Source organism: Neofelis nebulosa, chromosome 5 (genome assembly GCF_028018385.1).
Source record: "Neofelis nebulosa isolate mNeoNeb1 chromosome 5, mNeoNeb1.pri, whole genome shotgun sequence".
Taxonomy (NCBI): Eukaryota; Metazoa; Chordata; class Mammalia; order Carnivora; family Felidae; genus Neofelis; species Neofelis nebulosa.
In genome coordinates, this window is record NC_080786.1 from 5,914,401 (window position 1) to 5,934,816 (window position 20,416).

Here is a 20,416-nt window from a genome sequence, read left to right on the forward strand (position 1 = left end):
GCGGGTTCCGCCGGCACCTCACTCCTGGATCCCCCAGCCCCGACCGCGGACGCCGCTCCTGACTCCCCGCTCACCCCTGGCTCCCCAGGATTCTCCGCACTCTGGGACCCCTCTGCCGCCCCGCGCGCCCCCGGGGTTTTCCTCACACGAGCGTCCGGGACCCCTCAACGGACCTCCTCGGTGTATGAGGGACCACTCCTTAGCAGCCTCTACCTCCGCACACCGCTGCCCTCCGCGCCCTGATCCCTGACTCCTCGGTCCCCGCACCGGGACGCCCCTCACCCAGCATCTCCCCCCAGACACCCCCACGGAACACCCCCCCCCCCATATTCCTCCCCCGGCCTCCTCGCGGTAAACATCCCTCCTCAGGGCCCAAACTCACTCCCGCAGCCGTGCGAGCCCCCCTCGGCCCCCGGGTCCCACAGTGCACCCCCCCTCTGAACCCCACCCGCACGCCCGCAGGCCCCCGCTTAGCTCCCAGCGCCTGCCAGGCTCCCCGCCTCTTCCCCCAGCCCCGGGCCCCTCGCATCCACCGCCAGAACCCCGCCGAATCTCCCGCACCGCGAGCCCTGCGCCCCAGTCCTCCGCCCGAGACCCCCTCACGCACACGCGCGCGCGCACACACACACACACACACACACCGGCGCGCACGCCCCTCCCGCCCTCCACTCACCCCTCCGTCTCACCCCGCACCCCTCTCCCCTCGGGCCCGGCGGGCAGCGCCGGGGGCGGCGGCGGAGGCCGGTCCCCGGGCCGGGACACACCCACCCGCCCGCCCTCCTTCTTTCCCTCGCTCCCTCCCTCCTTCCCGCCCGCCCTCCCGCCCTCGCTCGGCGCTCGCTCCTTCCCCCTCGGCCGCTCCCGCTTCCCGCGGCGCCGGGCCTCCCGCTCCGCCTCCCCGTGCGCGGCTCTCCCGGGCGCGGCTCCGGGGTTCATGGTGACGAGGCGGCGGCCGCTCGAGCCCAGCGGCGGCGGCGGCGGCGGCGGCGGCGGCGGCGGCGGCGGGAGCTGGGGCGCGGGCCCGAGCCGCCTCTCCCTGAGCGCGGGGCCGGGCGGCGGGCGCGCCCAGGCGGCGGCGGCGAGCGCCCCCCCGGCCCGCGGCCCCGCGCGCCCCCCGCGCCGCGCCCCCGCGCGCCTGGCTTGCGGGGGGCCGGGCCGGCGGGCGGACGCCGCGCCGCGCACCCATGGACGGCCCGGCCATCATCACCCAGGTGACCAACCCCAAGGAGGACGAGGGCCGCGCGCGGGGCGCGGGCGAGAAAGGTGAGCAGGGGCGCGGGTGGGCGGGCGCGGGCGGGGGGCGGGCGCACTCCCCGCGCCGCAAGAGTTGGCTGCCGCGCGCCCGCACGGGCCTGGGGGAGGGGTGCGCCCGCGCAGCAGGGTGCGTGGGTGTGGGGGTGAGCCCGCAGGCGAGGCTGTGAGCGGGTGGCGGTGACCCTGACGCGCTGCGAGTTTAGGTTTGCGCTCCACCAACGGAGAAGTTGTGAGCGTGTGTGTGCGTGTGTGTGTGTGTGTGTTGCTGGCAGGTTGTGAGTGCTTGTGCCCTTTGGGTTTTGTGTGTGCATGAGACAGAGAGGTGGTTCAGGGTGTGTGCGTCTACCAGAGAGGTGCGGAGGATGCTGTGCACCTGATAGGTTGTGAGTGCGTGTGTGTGCACTTAAACGTGTGTGCGCGCGGACACGCCAACTGAGATTGTAGGGGTGTGTGTGTGTGTGTGTGTGTGCACCTCTCGCAGAGGTTGTGAGTGCGTGTTCTCCTGCCAGGCCATGAGGTTCTGTATGTACCTTATGTGCAGGTTTGTATGTAGCCAAGAGGTTGTGGAGTAAGTATGTGTGTGTGTGTGCATGAGCGTGAGCCTGCAGAGAGGTTGTGTGTGTGTTCCCTACTGACGGGAGTTTGTGTGTGTGCATGGTGTGCCTACACCACCAGCTGGCAGGTTGAATACACTGTGTCCATGAACTGGAAGGTTGTGTGTGTTTGTGCACTCACGCGAAGGCTGTGGCCTGTCTGTGCCATATGTGTGCACCAGTGAGGCCGTGTGCCTGGGTGTTTTAGTTGGTTGTGCAAGTGCTGGGGAGGCAAGGGCGGGGGGGAGGCATTGCCTAAGCCATTCCCCCTTTTTCGACTTCTGGTCTCAGTGACAACAGCCTGTTGGGAGTGTCTGCTTGGTCTGATGCTCCCTGGGCCCTTTTAGGGCCGACCTCTAACACAGACTCAGAGAGCCCTTAGGGTGCCGGGTGTGTCCCTTCTCTCTGTGCTGCAATGCCTGGTTTGGTTTTAGCACATTTGACCCCATCACCCACTTTTGTCTCCTCCTCGTTCTTTTTCTTTGTGCCTCTGCCCCCCTCTGAGACTTGATGTCCCCCTTTCTTATGTGCCCTGCTTATTGTCCCTCTAGTGAGTTGTCCTGAGGTCTTTGAAGGGCCAAGGAATCTGGCTTGGTCTGTTTTGGTGACTAAAGCCTGCCTCCCTCTCTTCCTGCTGTGCGCCCCCCAAACACCTAGACTGATGTCAGGAGCAGCCCACAAGGACACCCTCCCCCCACCCAGCCTAGTCTGGCTACTGCCAACTCTGGGAAAGAATCAGATTTCTTTCCATGTGTTACGACCCTTGCTGTGCCAGCGGGGTAAGGGGTGCAGCCCATCTGAGGAAGTGGGGTGAAGGTGGGAGGAGACAAGCCCCTGTCTCTTTCCAAGCAGGGACCACTGGGCAGGCCCATCAGAAAAGGCAAGAAACCACCAGAGGGACCCCCAGATTGGGGATTTGTCAACCCATTTGCACTTTCGTAAACCAGGAACATTATGTGTCTGCAGACGTGTTTTCTTTCATGCGGAATTAGAAATCAAACTCCCCCAGGCATTTTTCTGTGCCTAACAAACTAGCTGCAAAACTAAGCGAAGAGGGTGCTTCAGGTCCATCTGTATGTCTCTTTGGGCCCAAGTGGGCAACACTTGTTCTGACCTTTCTGCCATCAGGACTGTCAGTTGGAGCCCTGGCCTGTGGGCCCTGGGCCGGGTGTGTCCTCTCATCGAAGGTTTAGTGGGAGGCACGAAGGTGGTTTGGTGCCTCTGCTTCTCACCTACTCTGGATCGAGTGCTTTGCGTGATGCTTTGCCAGAGCGAGAATCCACAGCTGTTATGAAGAGAGGTGTGGCATAAAGCAGGGAAATATTTGTCAGGACCTTAGCCCTCCTGCCGCCCCCAACCTGAGTCTAGGAGTGGGGTCCTCCCCAACACTCTCTCTTCCTCTAGCTGCTAGGCTTTTTAGAGTCAATCTATCCAAAATCCAAGCCACACACAAATCGTCAAGGATGGTGCTTATTCTATTCAACCTGTTTACGTTACTTTTCATGGCGGTCTTTTATTATCTTTAACAGCTTATTTTGTTTGTTTTCTAGTGTCTGGCTGGCTGATTGTTATCTGATTAGGCCAATACTGGCTGCTCGGGGGTGGGGTAGCTAGCCAGTAGATTCTTCTTGCCGAAACATTAAATAATACTTGATTCAGTTTTTCACTTTTAAAAAATGGAAAAAAATTGGTCAGTTACGACATGGCAATAAACTTCAGAGCCAAAATTTGGAACAGTTTCTTCATACTCGTACATCACTAAATAGGTTCGGCGATGTTTCTAGCTTAAGCATGTTGATCTGTTTAGATGGGCACAATATATTTTACATAATTTTAATTTTAGGTAAACACTTAACCACTTTGTTTTTATTGGTGGGGCCTGGAATGTTGTAAGATTTTGTGGGAGGAAAGAGACACACTGTGGGTTTTAAAAAAGTTTACTTTATCATTTATTCTGTAAAACAGGAATAGTAATGACTGCTTTTGTGTTTGATAGGAGGGTTAAATGAGATGATGTATGTTAAACCTTTCTTTAGGTATGGATTTGTAAAAAGAATAATAATACATAAATACTCAGCGTTGGCTCTGGTGTTTTGCACGAGTTGAATTACTCCTTGACACATTGCCACGTGGTGGTGCACTCCTTGGAGACGACTGTCACGATTGCCACCAACAGCCTGGCCTGTCAGGGAAGATTTAGTTCTTAGCTGTGTTTGATTTGGTTGACAGTATAAAGATGCAGAGACAGATTTCCCTGTTAGTTCAACTCAGCCTGCTTTGCTGTCTAGACATTTACTCTTACAAATCAATAAGAAGGGTTAGTACGGTGGAAAAGTGGACAAGCTCATGAACAGGGAAGTCCTAGCATAGAAGAGCCAATCTGTCCCATAAATGTATGAAGTGATGCTCTACTTCATGTGACATAGTTGCATGCATCAGTTCGGTTAAGCACTTAAATGACAACATTCAGACTAAATAAAAGTTTTGGGAAATGGATACTCTTACAGACTTTTGTCGGAGAATACAATCAATACAGACTTTGTAGAGGATAATTTAGCACTGAATTGTTTAGGAACCTTTCTGGCTGCAAGTAACAGACAACTGGGCTTAGCCTATGGCGCAAACCAATAGGACTTTATTCCCACACAGCTAACAGTCTGGACGTAAGCTCCTGCTGGCTTTGGTTCAGCAACTCCTTGGTACCAGGCCTGACATCACCATGATTCTCTTGGCTTCTGTTCTTGTTGTAACGTAGCTGCCACCCCTCCAAACACCACAGCCACCTTCAGCGCAGGAAACCGCGACAGTCATGTCTGTCCCTTTTACCTGGAAAGCAAAAACGTTTGAGGACTGGTCAGCAAACTTTGCCGATGTTTATTTAGCAAGAACTGGGTCACATGGCCACCCCTAGCTGCAAGCAGAATGAGCTTCCAGCTTTTCCAGCCTTTGTTATGGGAGGCAGGAGATGATTAGAAATAGGTGGGAACAAAGTGTTGGTTCAGCCAATCAGCCACGTTGGCCGTATCTTCAAACTTGTAGTTCTACTTCTGGGTGTTTCTCCTGGAGCAGTGCCCTCATATGTGATCAAAGAAACACGTACAGGAATTTTCACTGATGGGTACATTGCTTGCAGTAGCAAAAAATCCATTCTGAGTTCACTGTTTTATAAGATGAGAAATTTAGGTTCAGTTTTTTGCTGTTGAAGCAATTAGACATAAATTGTTGGAAAGGCTATCCTTCCTCTTTTGAATTTCCTTTGTACCTCTGTCAAAAATCAGTTCAGCATATTAGTGTAGATCTCTTTTTTAAAAATTTTTTAAAATTTTTATTTATTTTTGAGATAGAGACACAGAACGCAAGCAGGGGAGGGGCAGAGAGAGAGGGAGACAGAATCTGAAGCAGGCTCCAGACTCTGAGCTGTTAGCACAGAGCCGGACCTGGGGCTCAAACCCACCAACTGTGAGATCATGACCGGAGCCAAAGTCAGACACTCAACTGACAGCCACCCAGTCCCCCCTGTGTAGGGTCTCTTGTTCACTGATCCACCATAGCTATGTAGTAAGTCTTGAAATAGGATGGACTGATTTCTCCAATTTTTTGTTCTTTTTCAAAAATTATTTTAGCTGTTCTAGTTCTGTTGTTTTTCTATATGCATTTTACAATAACCTGGTCTGTATCTACAAAAGATCTTGCTGAGATTTTGATAGGAATTGAATTTAACTTGTATATAAATTTGGGGAGAACTGACATCTTTACTATGTTGAGTCTTCTAATCCATGAACACGTTATGTTTCTGTGCTTATTTAGACATTCTTTGATTCTTTCATCAGAGTTGTATAGTTTTCAGCATACAAGTCCTGTTGATGTTTTGTTAGACTAACACTTAAATGTTTCTCTAGCTTGTTTTAAGTGATCATATTGTACTTTTAATTTTGGTCCAAGTGTGCATTGCTGTATAGAAATAGAATCGATTTTTGTATGTTTGTCTCATATCCTGTGACCTTGCTGAGCTCACTTATTAGTTGTAAGAGGCTTTGTAGATTTCTTGCAGTTTTTTACACAAACATATCAAATAAGAACATTTATATTTCTTCATTTCTGATTTGTATGCTTTTCTTTTTCTTGCTTTATCACACTCACTAGAGTGTTGAATAATATGTGGGAGATTGGACAACCTTCCCAGTGGGAAACCATTCGGTCCTTTACCATTAAATATAATGTCAGCTGTAGGGTTTTGTTTTTTGTTTTTTTTTTTTGATGTCTTTATCAGGTTGAGGAAGTTTCCCTGTATTCCTATTTTTCTGAAAGCTTTTAGCAAGAATGGATGTTATTATTTTTGGGTAGTACCTGGGTAGCTCAGTCTGTTAAATGTCTGACACTCGATTTCGTTTGGATCAGGTCATGATCTCCTGGTTCATTCGTGGATTTGAGCCCTACATCGGGCTCCTCAGTGACAGTGCAGAGCCCTCCCATGCACTCTTTCAAAATAAATAAACTTTAAAAAAAAATTTTAAAAGGATGTTATTTTGTTGTGTAATTTTTTTGCATCAACTGATACCGTCCTGTGAGTTTTGTCTTTAGTCTGCTAATGTGGTAGATTACATTGATGGATATTGTTAAGAGTTTTTACATCTGTATTCATGAGTGATATTTGTCTGTAGTTCCTTTTTTTTGCAACGTCTTTATCTGTTTTGGTGTCAACTTCACAAAATAAATTGGGAAGTGTCCTCTCTTCTTTTTTCTGGAAGAGATTATGCAGAATAGGTGTTAAGTCTCCAGTGAAATCATCTGGGTCTGGAGATTTCTTTGGGGGAGAGTTTTTAATTACAAATTTAATTTCCTTAACAGTTATAGAGCTATTCAAATAATCTCTTTCACGTTGGCTAAGTTATAGTTGCTTTTTTTTTTTCAAGATTTGACTATTTCATATAAGTTGTCAAACTTATGTGTAGAGTTGTTCATAATATTATTCTCATATTATCTGGTTCCTGTAGGGTTTGAAGTGATATACTCTTTCATTCCTGATATTGGTAATTTTTGTCATTCTTGCTATAGATTTCTCCGTTCTCTTGATCTTTACAAAGAATCGGGTCTTTGATTCATTAATTTTCTCTATGCTTTTATGTCTTCAACTTCAGTGATTTCTGTTCTTTTATTATTTCCTTCCTTTTGCTCGATGTGAGTTTATTTTGCTCTTTTTTTCTTCGTTCTCGAAAGGGAGCTTAGATTGATTTGAGACTTTTCTTCTTTTCTAATGTATGCATTTAGTGCTACAAATTTTTCTCTTAACACTACTTTTGCAATGTCCCACAAATTCTGATGCTACATTTTCATTTTCACTCAGTTCAATGTATTTTTTAAAAATAGACTTTATTTTTTTAGAGCAGTTTCAGGTTCATGGCAAAATTGAACAGAAATTAGAGTTCCCATGTGACACTGACCCCACACATGCACAACCTCCCCTGCATTGACACATTATTATCACCTGAAGCCCACAGTTCACATTATGGCACACTCTTGGTGTCTTACATTCTGTGGGTTTTGACAAATGTGTAGGGACATGTATCTACCATTGTAATGTCATACAGAATCGTTTCCCTGCCCTTAAAATCCTCCCTGTTCTATTTATTCATTCCTCCCTTCCTGCAGCCCCTGGCAACCACTGATCTTTTTACTGTCTCCCTAGTTTTGCCTTTTCCAGAATATTACATAGTTGGAAATCATACAGTATGTAGCCTTTTCAGATTGGCTTCTTTCACTCAGTAATGTGCATTTAAACTTCCTCTGTTTCTTCCTGGCTCATTTTTTTTCTAGTACTGAATAGTATTCCATTGTATGCATGCACTGTAGTGTGTCCATTCACCTACTAAAGAACCTCTCAGTTGCTTCCACGTTTCAGCAGTTGTGAATAAAGCTGCTATAAACATCTGGGTACAGGTTTTCCTGTAGACACAAGTTTTCAACTCATCTGGGTAAATAGCAAGGAGCACCATTGCCGTCTAGTGTGGTAGGAATATTTTTAGTTACGTAAGAAACTGCCAAACTGCCTTCCAAAGCGGCTGTATCATCTTTAGTTTTCAGAAGTTTAGTTATGATATGTCTTGGTGTGGATTTCTTTGGGTTTACCCTGTTTGGAATTTCCTCAGCTTCTCGAATTTGTAGAGTGTGTCTCTTGCCAAATTTGGGACGTTTTCAGCTATTATTTCCTGAAATGCTTTTTCAACACTGCCATGTCTCTTCTCCTTCTGGGACTCTAATGACACAAATATTAAAATCCTTTGTTATAGTCCATGGGCTTATCAATGCTAACTATTCTTTTTTCGTTTCTCTCTGTTGGTTCAGATTGGATAATTTCTGTTGTCCTGTCTTCAAGCTTTTTTATTTGTTCCTAGTTCCCTCCATGCTGCTGTGTATCTCCCATCCACTGAGCTTTTTATTTCAATTTTTGTATTTTTTGGTTCTAAATCTTCCATTTAGTTTTTCTTTCTATCTTGTATTTCTCTCCTGAGACTTTCTATTTCTTTGCTGAAGCTTTTTATTTTCCTCATTTGTTTTAAAGTGCTCCTAATTGTTTTTATGATAGCTGCTTTATTTTTTTCTTTTTTTTTTTTAATTTATTTTGAGAGAGAGAGAGGGGGAGAGAGAGAGAGAACTCAAGCAGGGGAGGAGCAGAGAGAGAGAAAGAGGGAGAGAGAATCCCAAGCAGGCTCTTGATTTCCAGCCCAAATCAAGTCAGATGCTTAAGCAACTGGGCCACCCAGGTACCCCTCATAGCTGCTTTAAAATCTTTGTCAGAGAAGTATGACATCTCTGTCATCTTGGTGTTGGCATCTATTGATTGTCGTTTTTCATTCAATTTGAGAATTTCTAGTTCTTGATGTAAGTGAATTACAATTGAAATCTTGACATTTTCATACTATGTTATGAGTCTCTGGATCTTATTTAAACCTTCTGCTTTATTTGGTTTTCTCTGAAACTGCTCCAGCAGAGAACGGAGGGGAGGGCACTGTCTCATTATGCCAGATAGATGTAGAAGTCCAGGATCTCTACTTGGCCTCTTTTGACACGCTGCTGTGGAGGGAGGGAGTTTTCAGCTCCCACATGGTCTCTACTGAACTGCATTCGGAGTGGTCTCATGCCACTGGGTGCTGGGAAACTTTCCCCTGCCTCCTCCTGTGCCTCCTCTGGCACCGCTCCAGTGGGAGGAGGGCTTCCTTACTTCTAGGTAGGGATGGAAGTCCAGGCTGGCCACATGGTCTCCACTGACACCTCTGGGAGACAGGGGAACTCTTTACCAGTTGTCAGGTTTGGAAGTTCCTGCTCCCTACTTGGCCTTCTCGGACACTACCCTGGCCTCCTAACACCCTGATGAGGGTGGAATTCTAGGTACTCAGCCAGTTTTGCTGGCACGGGTGAGGAGGTGTGTGTGTGTGTGTGTGTGTGTGTGTGTGTGTGTGTGTGTGTGTGGTGATTGGCTGCTGTAGAGCAGTTGTTGTCTGAAAGTTTTGTGTGTTGCCAGACTATCCCTTTCCTGGTCCCTTAGTTATAAAGAGTAGTCTTTGGAGGGAATTCCCGTCTGCAACTGTTGGTGTTCACCTTACCACCTTCTTCAGCTAAGTCTGGGCTGCTAGAAAAAGAAACCCCAGAGATCATTGCAATGTTATTTTAAGTTTCAGAGCCCCTAGCTGGTCTGTCTTCTTCCACCTTTCAGAATCTTCTTATGTTTACTTTATAAACAGTGCCTAGGGTTTTTAGTTATACTTAATGGAAAGAACCAGAAGTATGTCTACTCCATGTTCCTGAAAGCAGAAGTCCCCTGATTGACTTTTAGACCGATCCAAATTAAGTGTTTTAAGGAAGACTGGAGTTGGAAAGTTGTCATTTTCAAGGTTTATTTCAACATTGTGCTTATGATCAATGTAAAAGTCAAAGTGACTTAGTGCTTTGAGAATCTTGATTGCCCCCTAAAAAGAAAATGATAATTAATTCAGTGGGAAATCAAGGCTAGATCAGTAGGGCTTCAGTGACAATTGTTGTTCAAACAACCTTAAAAAAATGCTTCCATAAGCTTTGGTCTTAACACCAGAATTTTTTATCAGAGTTCATAGTATCCTGATTTAAATATATTTTTGATCTAATATTCCATTTGCTTGGCAAGCATGTTTAAACTTCTGTCTTTCATTTTATTTCTCAAGCAAGAAAGCATCAATTTAAGTCAATAGAAATGTCTTCATAGGATAAACACAAAGGAGCTCATCTCTGGATTTAGCACTCATGACCACCACACGTGGCTTGCTGGCCAGTGACTGGAAAAGTCTGCTTCCAGCCTGACGGCTCTGGAAGGAGGTTTTAGAGCTTCAGGAACTTGTCCCAGACCGTACTTGACTGGCACGTCCAGGTTGGAGAGGAACCCCATTTGGAACGGACTGGGTTTTCAGGAGGGACCACAGAGCTTCGAGTTTAATTCCGACATAGGTGTATGTTCGTATGTGTTTACTTACCTACTTATCTGTCTTCCAGTTTTATTAAGATATGATTGACATACAACACTATTTAAACTTAAGTTGTACAGCGTGATAATTTGACGTACATACATGTTGTGAAATGATTACTCCAGTAAGTTTAGGGTGCATCCTTCACCTTGTATAGTTACAAAACAGAAAAACCACCTTTTTTGTTCTTATGATAGGAACTTTTGGGATTTACTCTCGTAGCAACTTTGAAATATACCCTACAGCAGTGTTGACTGTAGTCGTCATGTTGTATGTTACATCTCTGATGCTTATTTATCTTACAGCTGGAAGTTTACAAGTTTGTACTTTATGATCACTTCACCCAGTCCCCCTCCCCCACTCCCTGCCTCTGGCAACCACAAATCTGATCGCTTTTTCTGTGAATTTGGTTTTTTTAGATTCCACGTACAAGTGAGATCACACAGTATTTATTATTTTTGTCTGTCTGACTTATTTCACTCGGTATAATGCCCTCAAGATCCATCCCTGTTGTTACAAAGGGCAGGATTTCCTTCTTTCTTATGGCCGCGTAACATTCCATTGTATAGGCATACACCTGGTCTTTATCCATTCCTCTATTGATGGACACTTAGATTGTTTCTAAGTGAATAATGCTGCAGTGAACATGGGGGTAGGGAGGGCAGGTGTCTCTTTGAGATAGTGATTTTGTTTCCTTTGGATATATACCCAGAAGTGAGGAAAAGGCCTTGGTCTCTTTTACTGATGTGGAGGGTAGGGGAAGTAGGATACATGTTGCAAGTAGATTCACTGGGTCTTTTCAGCCAGGAACCGGCAGAAGTCAGGATATACTCTGGCGACCAATGATTCTAGACTTAAATGTACGTATATAGTTTTAATATATGTTTTTTTCACTTGCTTTGTCAGTAACGTATGATGCCAAGGTCAGGGAATGTAAGGAGTCTCTTGGGTAATATTAAAGGCATAATATATACCTTCAAATTTATTTTCTAGATCTTGATTGATCAGACATTGAGAGTTTAGTATTTTTAATGACTTATCTTTCTGTTTAAAGTCTACTTTCTTTAAATAGTTTTCTTTCCTTTAATCTTTTCACATATATCCTCCTATCTTCACAAAGTGAGGATGCATATTCAGTGCTAAATTTAAAATAAAATTAAGCAAATATTTGCTTTTATGGCTCTGCATAATGGAGCACTGGGTCGGGATGTGGACATTTTTGTATTGGGGATCAGGACTGAAAACACTGGTGGCATAGTTCTCTGAAAGCAGGGAATAATAAACACTGGTCTTTATGGATGCTAAGGATTATGTAATCACCTAAGTAATAGCTCATTTTGATTCTGAGTAGCTGCTTCAATTTAAAAACTGAAAGGTTTCTTTGTAATTATGATTTGTATTAAGGCTCTTTGCCAGAATGTTTTAAAATCTTGGTACTTAAAAGCGCTTTAAAAACTGAAGAGAAGTGGCTTAGCACCTGATGCCCAATAGTGTTCGTACTTTTCATAGTTAGTATTTAACCCAGGCTTTAAATGTTTTTAGGGTCTCTTGAAGAACAAACTGTACCACCTTGTCAACATGGCTTGAATGAAACATAGCCTTTCAGTACCAGAAGTCAGTATTCCAATAAGAATTTATACTGTACTTTACATTGTACCTAAAACCTCCTTCTGCAGTCTGATCAAGATTAAGCTTTCATGCTTACAATGTCATTAAATTTGTTCTAAGTATTTGGCTCACTTATGTTCAAGTCAGAAACCATCGACCTTAATTCCATAGACTTCAGTCAGAGCCATATTTTCTTTCCCCTTTTTGAAGAAACACGTTCATTTGGGTTTTGGCTAGAACGGATACATTTCATAGCAGTCATCAAACAGTGTGCAGCTTGAGTAGCTTATTAATAACTCTGTCAGATATTTATTTATTTATTTATTTATTTATTTATTTTTAACTCAGATATTTAAACAGTTATTGGTGAGCATTAATGTTTCTACTCCATAGCACACCCTGTATCATTGCCGAAGGCCTGACTTCTCCTTTTGAATTTTTTTGAGTTTGATTTTGTATCGAGATAAATGTGCAGACAAGAAGAATCACTCTCTTTTTGGCCTAAGCCAAGGTTCCCAGTTTCTGTGTTGACAAACTCAGGCAGCTATATAACCAGCCCCCCAGTCAAGATGGAGGATATTAACATTGGTGTCAAAATACTCCCTGTGCCCCATTGCAGCTGTTCTCCCTCTACACTCAGCCTCCGACAATAATCTGTTCTCTTCTCTATTGTTTTTTGCCTTTTCTGGAATGTCATATACTAAATGGAGTCCTGCAATATGTAGCTCTTTGAGTTTGGCTTCTTTCACTTAACCTGATGCTTTTGAAACTCATCCAGATGGCTGCATGTGCTAGCGGTTCGCTCACATTTATTGCTGGGTAGCGTTCAGTTGTATGGAAACATCGCAATTTAAAAGTGTATGTTTCGCTTAAAAAAAAAAACCTGCCAAACTACTTTCCAACGTGGCGGTACTATCTTGCATTTCCATCAGCAGTGTGTGACAGTTCCAAGTGCTCTGCATCCCTGTCGGTCCTTGGTACCATCAGTTTTCTATTTTAGCCATTGTAGCAGGTATCTATCTATTGTCATGGTTTTAATTTGTATTTCCCTAACAACTGTCAGTGCTGAGATTCCTTTTATGTGCTTGCTTGCCATTTAGATGAAGTCTGTGGTTAGTTGTCTGTTCAAATTCTTGCCCATTTTTTAAAAATCGGACTGTTTGATTTCTTCTTATTGAATGAGAAGGTTCTTTGTATATTCCGGATACACTTTTCTTGTTGGATATGTTTTGCAAGTATTTCCTCTCAGTCTTTGGTTTGTCCTTTCATTCTCTAAGCAACTTCTTTTATTTTCCAACTTTTTAAATTGTAGTGAAATACAGACAACATAAATTTTACCATCTTAACCATTTTGAAGTGTACAATTCAGTGGCATTAAGTACGTTCACACTGTTATGTAACTATCACCACCATCCATTTCCAGAACTCTTTTCATCTTGTAAAACTGAAACTCTCTCCCCTTTGAGCAGTAACTCTCCTTTCCCCCTCTCCCTAGCCCCTGCAGTTACCATTCTACTTTCTGTTTCTGATTTTGACTATCCTAGCTACCTCATAGAAGTGGAATCCAGAGGTATTTGTCTTTTAATGACTGGGTTATTTCACTTGCTTTAATGTCCTCAAGGTTGATCCATGTCGTAGCATCTGTTAGAATTTCCTTCCTTTTTAAGGCTGAATAATATTCCATCATATATACAGTTGACCCTTGAATAACTCCGAGGTTAGGGGCACTGATCCCCTGACGCTTTTGGAAACCCGTGTGTAACTTTTGCCTTCACAACAGCTGAAACTGCTAATACCCTGCTGTTGGCAGCAAGGCTTACTGATAACATGAACCTTTAGTTAACACATATTTGGTATGTTATATATTATGTACTCTATTCTTACAAAAAAGTAGGCTAGAGAAAAGAAAATTTTTTTCAATCTTAGCAGTTCTCTTTTAAAAAATTTTTTTTAATGTTTATTTATTTTTGAGAGAGAGTGACAGCATGAGCAGGCAAAGAGAGAGGGAGACACAGAATCCGAAGTAGGCTCCAGGCTCTGAGCTCTCAGCACAGAGCCCGACATGGGGCTCAGACTCGCGAACTGTGAGATCATGACCCGAGCCGAAGTCGGATGCTCAACACGCTGAGCCACCCAGGCGCCCCAAAAAGAAAATATTTTTGAGAAAATCGTAAGAGAAAGTACATATACATTACTATACTGTAAAAAATCCACATATAAGTGGGCCCATACAGTTCAAACCTATGTTTTTCAGGGGTCGACTGTATTGTATATATATTATATATATAGTGTATACATATCATACATACTGTGTACACTTATGTATATGCCATATATAAAATATCCCACGTTTTGCTCATTTATTCATTTGTCAGTGGACACTAGGTTGCTTTCGTGTTTTAGCCATTGCGAATGGGTATATACCCAGGAGTGGAACTGCTGCATCACATGATGATTCTCTTTTTTTAAATATTTATTTATTTATCTTTGAAAGAGACAGGGAAAGGGTATAAGCAGGGGAGAGCCAGAGAGAGAGAGAGAGAGAAGGAGAGAGAATCCCAAGCAGGCCCTGCACCGTCAGCGCAGAGCTCGATGCGGGGCTCGATCTAATGAACCGTGAGATCATGACCTGAGCCCAGATCAAGAGTTGGATGCTTAATCAGCTGAGCCACCCAGGGGCCCCTCATATAGTAATTGTATATTTAATTTTTTGATTCCATAGCAGCTACACCATTTTACATTCCCATCAGGTATATAAGGATTCCAAATTGGGGTGCCTGGGTGGCTCAGCTGGTTAAGGTCCGACTTCGACTCGGGGCATGATCTCATGGTTCGTGGGTTTGAGCCCTGCATTGGGCTCTGTGCTGTCAGCTCAGAGCCTGGAGCCTGCTCTGATTCTCAGATTCTGTGCCTCCCTCTCCCTCTACCCCTCCCTTGCTCGTGTTCTCTCTCTCTCTCAAAAATAAATAAACATTGAAAAAGATTTTTTTAATTAAAAAAAAAGAGGATTCCAAGTTTTCCACATCCTTGCCAATACTTGTTATTCTCTGTCTTTTTGATAGCAGCTACCCTAATGGGTATGAGATGTTGATGTCTTCTGAAGAGCAGAAATTGAAGTTTATTTGTTTGCATATGGATGTGGCAATTGTTTCCGCCTCATTTATTGAACAGAGCACTCTTTCTCGATTGTATTGCTGAACCTTTAGTAAAAACCAATTGACTGTATATATGTGGGTCTATTTCTGGATACTGTACTCCTTAAATTTTGATCGCTTCCTTAATGTGAAGTGGTGTTAAGCTTAATATAGTACCAGTCCTCCCTCAGAAGTAAATTTTTGGTCATGATTTAAGCGGAAGAGAAGACCAAGACATTTTACAATCTGGCAGGAAAGATTTACTCTGCATTTTGCAGTGAGGAGGTGGGGGGCTCTAAAAGACAAAACCTATGACTTCCTCCACTCTTTTTTTAGGAACTTGCCCAAACAGATTTTGTACGGTATATCTTTTTTGCAGATTTAAAATCGGCGCTGAGAATTTCTTTTCATCTTGAGCATCCTTATGGAGAGACCTAATACAAAAGTACGAGAGAAGATAAACAAGCATTTGAGTTTCAAAGACAGCCTCCCATCGTTATACAATAGTATAAAAATAGTGACTATCTTGATGGAGTCTGAGAGAACAAAGGAATAGAAAAGCACCAGGAGAGAGAAATGTGCTGAAACCCCAGCTCTGCAGAGAGGGCCTGGGCTCTGGAGGGTGTGAGGGATACCTTTCAGGCTGTCCCCATGTGTCGGCAGGGAGGGGGAAGGAAGTGCTGACACTGCTTGAAACAAAAGGGCAAAGCCAGCTCATTAGCTGGGTAGCTTCATTTCTGTTGCCCCCAGGTAAGTAAACAGGTGAAACTTTCCTGAGAAAGAAATCCTCATCCAGGAAGTGTGACCCAGTTTGGATAGAGATCACAGTTGTGCTGGCCGCTAATGTTAAGATGTCACTTAGAAAATAGTATAGCGATGATCAGAGCCTCAGAGATGGGAAAGCCTGGGCAAATGGCTAATCTCCTTTTCTATCTTCCTACCCCCTGTCTGGGCTCTCATTCCAGTTCTTCCTCTGTGAGGCTGCTGGAGGTGAATTTCTGAAGCACAGCTCTGATCATGCTGCTGCCTGCTTAAAGCTATTTCTCAGTGATTCCCCATTGGCCCCAAGAGAAGAACATGATGTTGTATAACCTGTAAGCCCTTCATGGACTGACCCTAGACCACCTTTACAGTCTCCTGTCCAGGGACTTCTCTTCTACACCGTCATGAACTAACATGCTTTTCTTTTTCGCTCCATTGTGTATGTGCTGGTTCACCTTACTGAGATGCCTTTTTCCTTATGTGCCTGATGGATTCTTAGTCGTCCTCTAAGATCCAGCTCACGTGTTACTTTGTCTTGACACCTTCTTGTACTGCCTGAGCAGGATGCAGTAAATAGAGTGTAATATTTAAAGGCATAGGCTTGGGGCGCCTGGGTGGCTCAGTCAGTTGGGCGTCTGACTTCCGCTCAGGTCACGATCTCGCGGTCCGTGAGTTCGAGCCCCACGTTGGGCTCTATGCTGACAGCTCAGAGTCTTGGAGCCTGTTTCGGATTCTGTGTCTCCCTCTCTCTGTGACCTTCCCCCGTTCATGCTCTATCTCTCTCTGTCTCAAAAATAAATAAACGTTAAAAAAAATTTTTTTAAAGGCATAGGCTTGCGTTTGAATTCTAGCTCCATCACTTATGAGTTGTGTGAACTTTGACAACTTAATTAACCTCTCTGAGCCTTGATTCCATAGTAGTTAACACTTCCTAGGATTATTATGAGGATTAAACAGTATAATATATGTATATACCCATATATGTATTGCATATCAAAGTACATAAATATGTAATAAACACTTCTTATTATTTATAATTCATTTATTCAGAAGCATTTATTTAGCACCTTCTGTGGTATTCACCCATACCTGGTACTTGGAATGCACAGATGGGTGAGACCTGCCCATATATTTGAGGTGCTCAAACATAATGTTCTAAAAAGAGGCTATGCAAAGTGCCATGGAAGCTACTATTTATTTTATGCCTACTGTATGCCAAGTACTTTGCATGCGTATCTTACTTCATCCTCGAACAACCTTTAGATGGAGGTATAATAATCCCTATTTTATTTTATTTTAAAAAGATGTTTATGTATTTATTTTGAGAGAGGTAGAGAGTGAGGCAGCGGGGGAGGGGCAGAGAGAAAGGGAGAGAAAGAATCCCAAGCAGTCTTCAAGCTCAGCGCACGGAGCTCAATCTCACAACCATGAGATCATGACCTGAGTCTGAATCAAAAGTCGGACACTTGACTGACTGAGCCACCCCCACCAGGTGCCCCCATAATCCCTATTTTATGTCCGTGGAAACAGAGTCTCAGAGAGGTTAAGTAACTTGCCTGTATGATGTAGGTATAGACCTACCAAATAGTAGAGCCAGGAGTTAAATGTAGTCCGTCTGACTCCGTTAAAAGGAAATGTAGGAAATCTTTGGAGAATATGGTAAGCTCAAAAGATTTACATCTTGAAAGACAGCAACCATATTTTTCCAAAAGATGCTTCTTTTTGCTTCTGCCAGAGGCAACATTTTTAACAGGATAAATTCTAGGGCTCACCCAAGTTGACAGGCCACATTTTCTTACAATTTGTGCTTTGTTATTTATATAACAAATTCTGTGTCCTTGAGTCTTACTGTTAACTCTTCACCCGATTCATATTCACTTGTATACTGTGAACAGTTAGAAGTGAGAGAAGGTAAGGGCCCAGAGTCCAACAGCTTTCATCTCTAAAATTCTGAAAGTGATAGGTTTCACTCTTATCATTTACACTCTTTCTAGGTGTGTGATTAAATAAAAGTGGAGTTTTGAGGTGCTTTTGGAAGGAAAGAGTGCTAAGAAGGCTCTTAAAGATGCGTCAATCCCATGGTATTGGTCAGAGTTCTTAGCAGCAAACCACAGAAACCATGTGAACTGTTTGAGACAGAAAGGAGTTTGTCAAAAGGTTTTAGTGACTTGTAGGCCCTCTGATTTGGCCAAAGAATTAGATTTGGCTGTTTCACAGCTAGGGAAGAATGCTTAATTACACCTTAGAGTTATTCTAGTAAAATAATATACTGCTGCCCTCACCTGCTAATGATTCAGCTTAGCAGCATCACCAGAACAGTACTTGTTCTCCCTTAAACTTGGTGTTCATTTTCTAGAAACTGTAAGAAACGAAACGAAACTAATTGTTTTCTGCTTTTTAAAGTAAGCTCTATGGCCACCATGAGGCTTGAACTCGCAACGCCAAGATCAAGAGTTGCATGCTTTACTGACTTAGCCAGCCAGGTGTTCCAGGAAGCAAATTCTTATAGGCCTGCTTGATTCTTTTTAGGTGGATGCTTTTGAGGAGCTGGGCTGAGATCTAGTTAGAAGAGATCTTATAGAAACAAAATCTTAGGGGCGCCTGGGTGGCGCAGTCGGTTAAGCGTCCGACTTCAGCCAGGTCACGATCTCGCGGTCCGTGAGTTCGAGCCCCGCGTCGGGCTCTGGGCTGATGGCTCGGAGCCTGGAGCCTGTTTCCGATTCTGTGTCTCCCTCTCTCTCTGCCCCTCCCCCGTTCATGCTCTGTCTCTCTCTCTGTCCCAAAAATAAATAAAAAACGTTGAAAAAAAAATTAAAAAAAAAAAAAAAAAAAAAAAAAGAAACAAAATCTTAGGTAAATAAATGGAAGCATGCTCAAACAATGAAATCATATCAGGCAATTAAAGGGAATAAACCAGAGCCACTAACATGGCTAATTTTAAAATGTAACATTGAATGAAAAAGCAAACCCCCTAATAACAGCTACAGTGTGATGCCATAAATAAATGTGAAAACAGGCAAAAACAGTTTTTGTATAGTGTGTGGATATATGCATATATAACAAAACTACAGAAACGTCCGTAGGAATGATGAATGACAAATTCATACCAGTGGTTATTTCCTTTTTTTTAATGTTTATTTTTGAGGGGGGGAGGGGCAGAGAAAGAGGGGGACAGAGCATCTGAAGCAGTTTCCAGGCTCTGAGCTGACAGCGGAGAGTCTGATGTGGGGCTGGAACTCACGAACTGTGAGATCACGACAGCCACCCAGGTGCCTCAGTAGTGGTTATTTTCCAACAGGGAGAAAAGGGAGTGGAATCAGGGATGGCTATATAATTAATTCTGGGTGCGTGTTGAACATTTTTTGTTTTTGTTTGTTTGTTTTTATGAATTATTTTCTTGAGACAAGATTTTAAGCAAGATTTTAAGATGTGCTAGAGCTGGGTGGTGGGTAGCCTAATATATAGTTGTCTGTTATCTTTATTCCTTGCACTTCTGTTTAAATATTTCATAATTAATAATGTTAATCCTGGACTCTGAGTATTAACATAAATTTTGAAAAGTAGTGCCTCCTTTACATAGAGATAAATTCAAAGGAAGTGGTAACAAGGCAGTTACTGAACTTAGTTGGTTCTTTTCCCAATAGGAGAGTGTTCAGGAAGATACCCAAAAAACTTGGTCATTGAGCTTTCCAGAAGGGGTTCAAGTGATCTCATTGCTAACTCAGGCTGTGCCAGATACGCAGATTGGAGCCAGGTCATACCCCAGTCCTATTATGTTTCTCTCAGGTGACCTTCCAAAGGGTGTCGTGAGTACTTGGTCTGGAGTCAGGTTGGCTTTGTGTGGAGTGCTGGCCACAAAAGTCTATGTTGGTTTAAACCATCCTATTTACAAACGTGTAGTCAAATAGTCTTGGTATCATCAAAGGGAGGATTTGCTTGATTTGCCAATTCTACCCCATTATCGTGGGAATTTATTTTGGGAATAAAGGAACTGAAAGGTTCAGTCAAGTCCTTTATATTAAGCGAAGGAAAATCATATTGGAAGGAGAACAAAGAGATGTGTGAAATGCAAAATCAAAAGGAGTCATCTTAAAAGAAATCAACTGAAAAAGCGTTTGAAGACCTGTGGCATCCCTCGCACAGAGGCCCTCACTAAGGCTTTGAACTGATGCATCACCATTTGGACTGGAGCTCTTGTGCCCTAGTCGTCCGGGCTGCCTCCAGCACTGGATTTTCAGTGCAAGGGTTTTTCACCTGGAGTCCACTCCCAACTGGTCCGTGAGTAGAGTTCAGGGAGTCCCATCAACTTGGTTAGCGGAAGATATTACTTGTTAATTTTCATTGACCCCTAACTAAAATTTAGCATTCTTCTCAGTTATGAAGATAACTGGCGATAAACCACTGTAGTGTTAATAGTGCCTGTAACTTTATCATCATGTCCGAGAGAGATTGACCTGTGGTTTTCTTTTCTTTAAATGTCCTTGTGAGGTTTTGGTATCAAGGTCATGCTGGCCTTAAAAAGCAGATTGGAGAATTTTATTCTCTGGGAGAATTTGTGTAAGGTTAGTTTTAT

At 43.6% G+C, this 20,416-nt stretch overlaps 1 protein-coding gene across 4 annotated transcripts in view; it reads left to right on the forward strand.

Moving 5' to 3' along the window:
• The first annotated feature begins 1,057 nt into the window (after window positions 1–1,057).
• The window catches only part of CTDSPL (CTD small phosphatase like), a 120,619-nt gene continuing 101,260 nt past the window's right edge, over window positions 1,058–20,416 (forward strand). For all 4 annotated transcript variants that reach the window (XM_058729401.1, XM_058729398.1, XM_058729402.1 and 1 more), the window contains exon 1: window positions 1,058–1,263. In XM_058729401.1, the coding sequence (XP_058585384.1) occupies window positions 1,185–1,263 (79 nt within the window). In that variant the 5' untranslated portion in view covers window positions 1,058–1,184. The remainder of the gene's footprint in view (window positions 1,264–20,416) is intronic.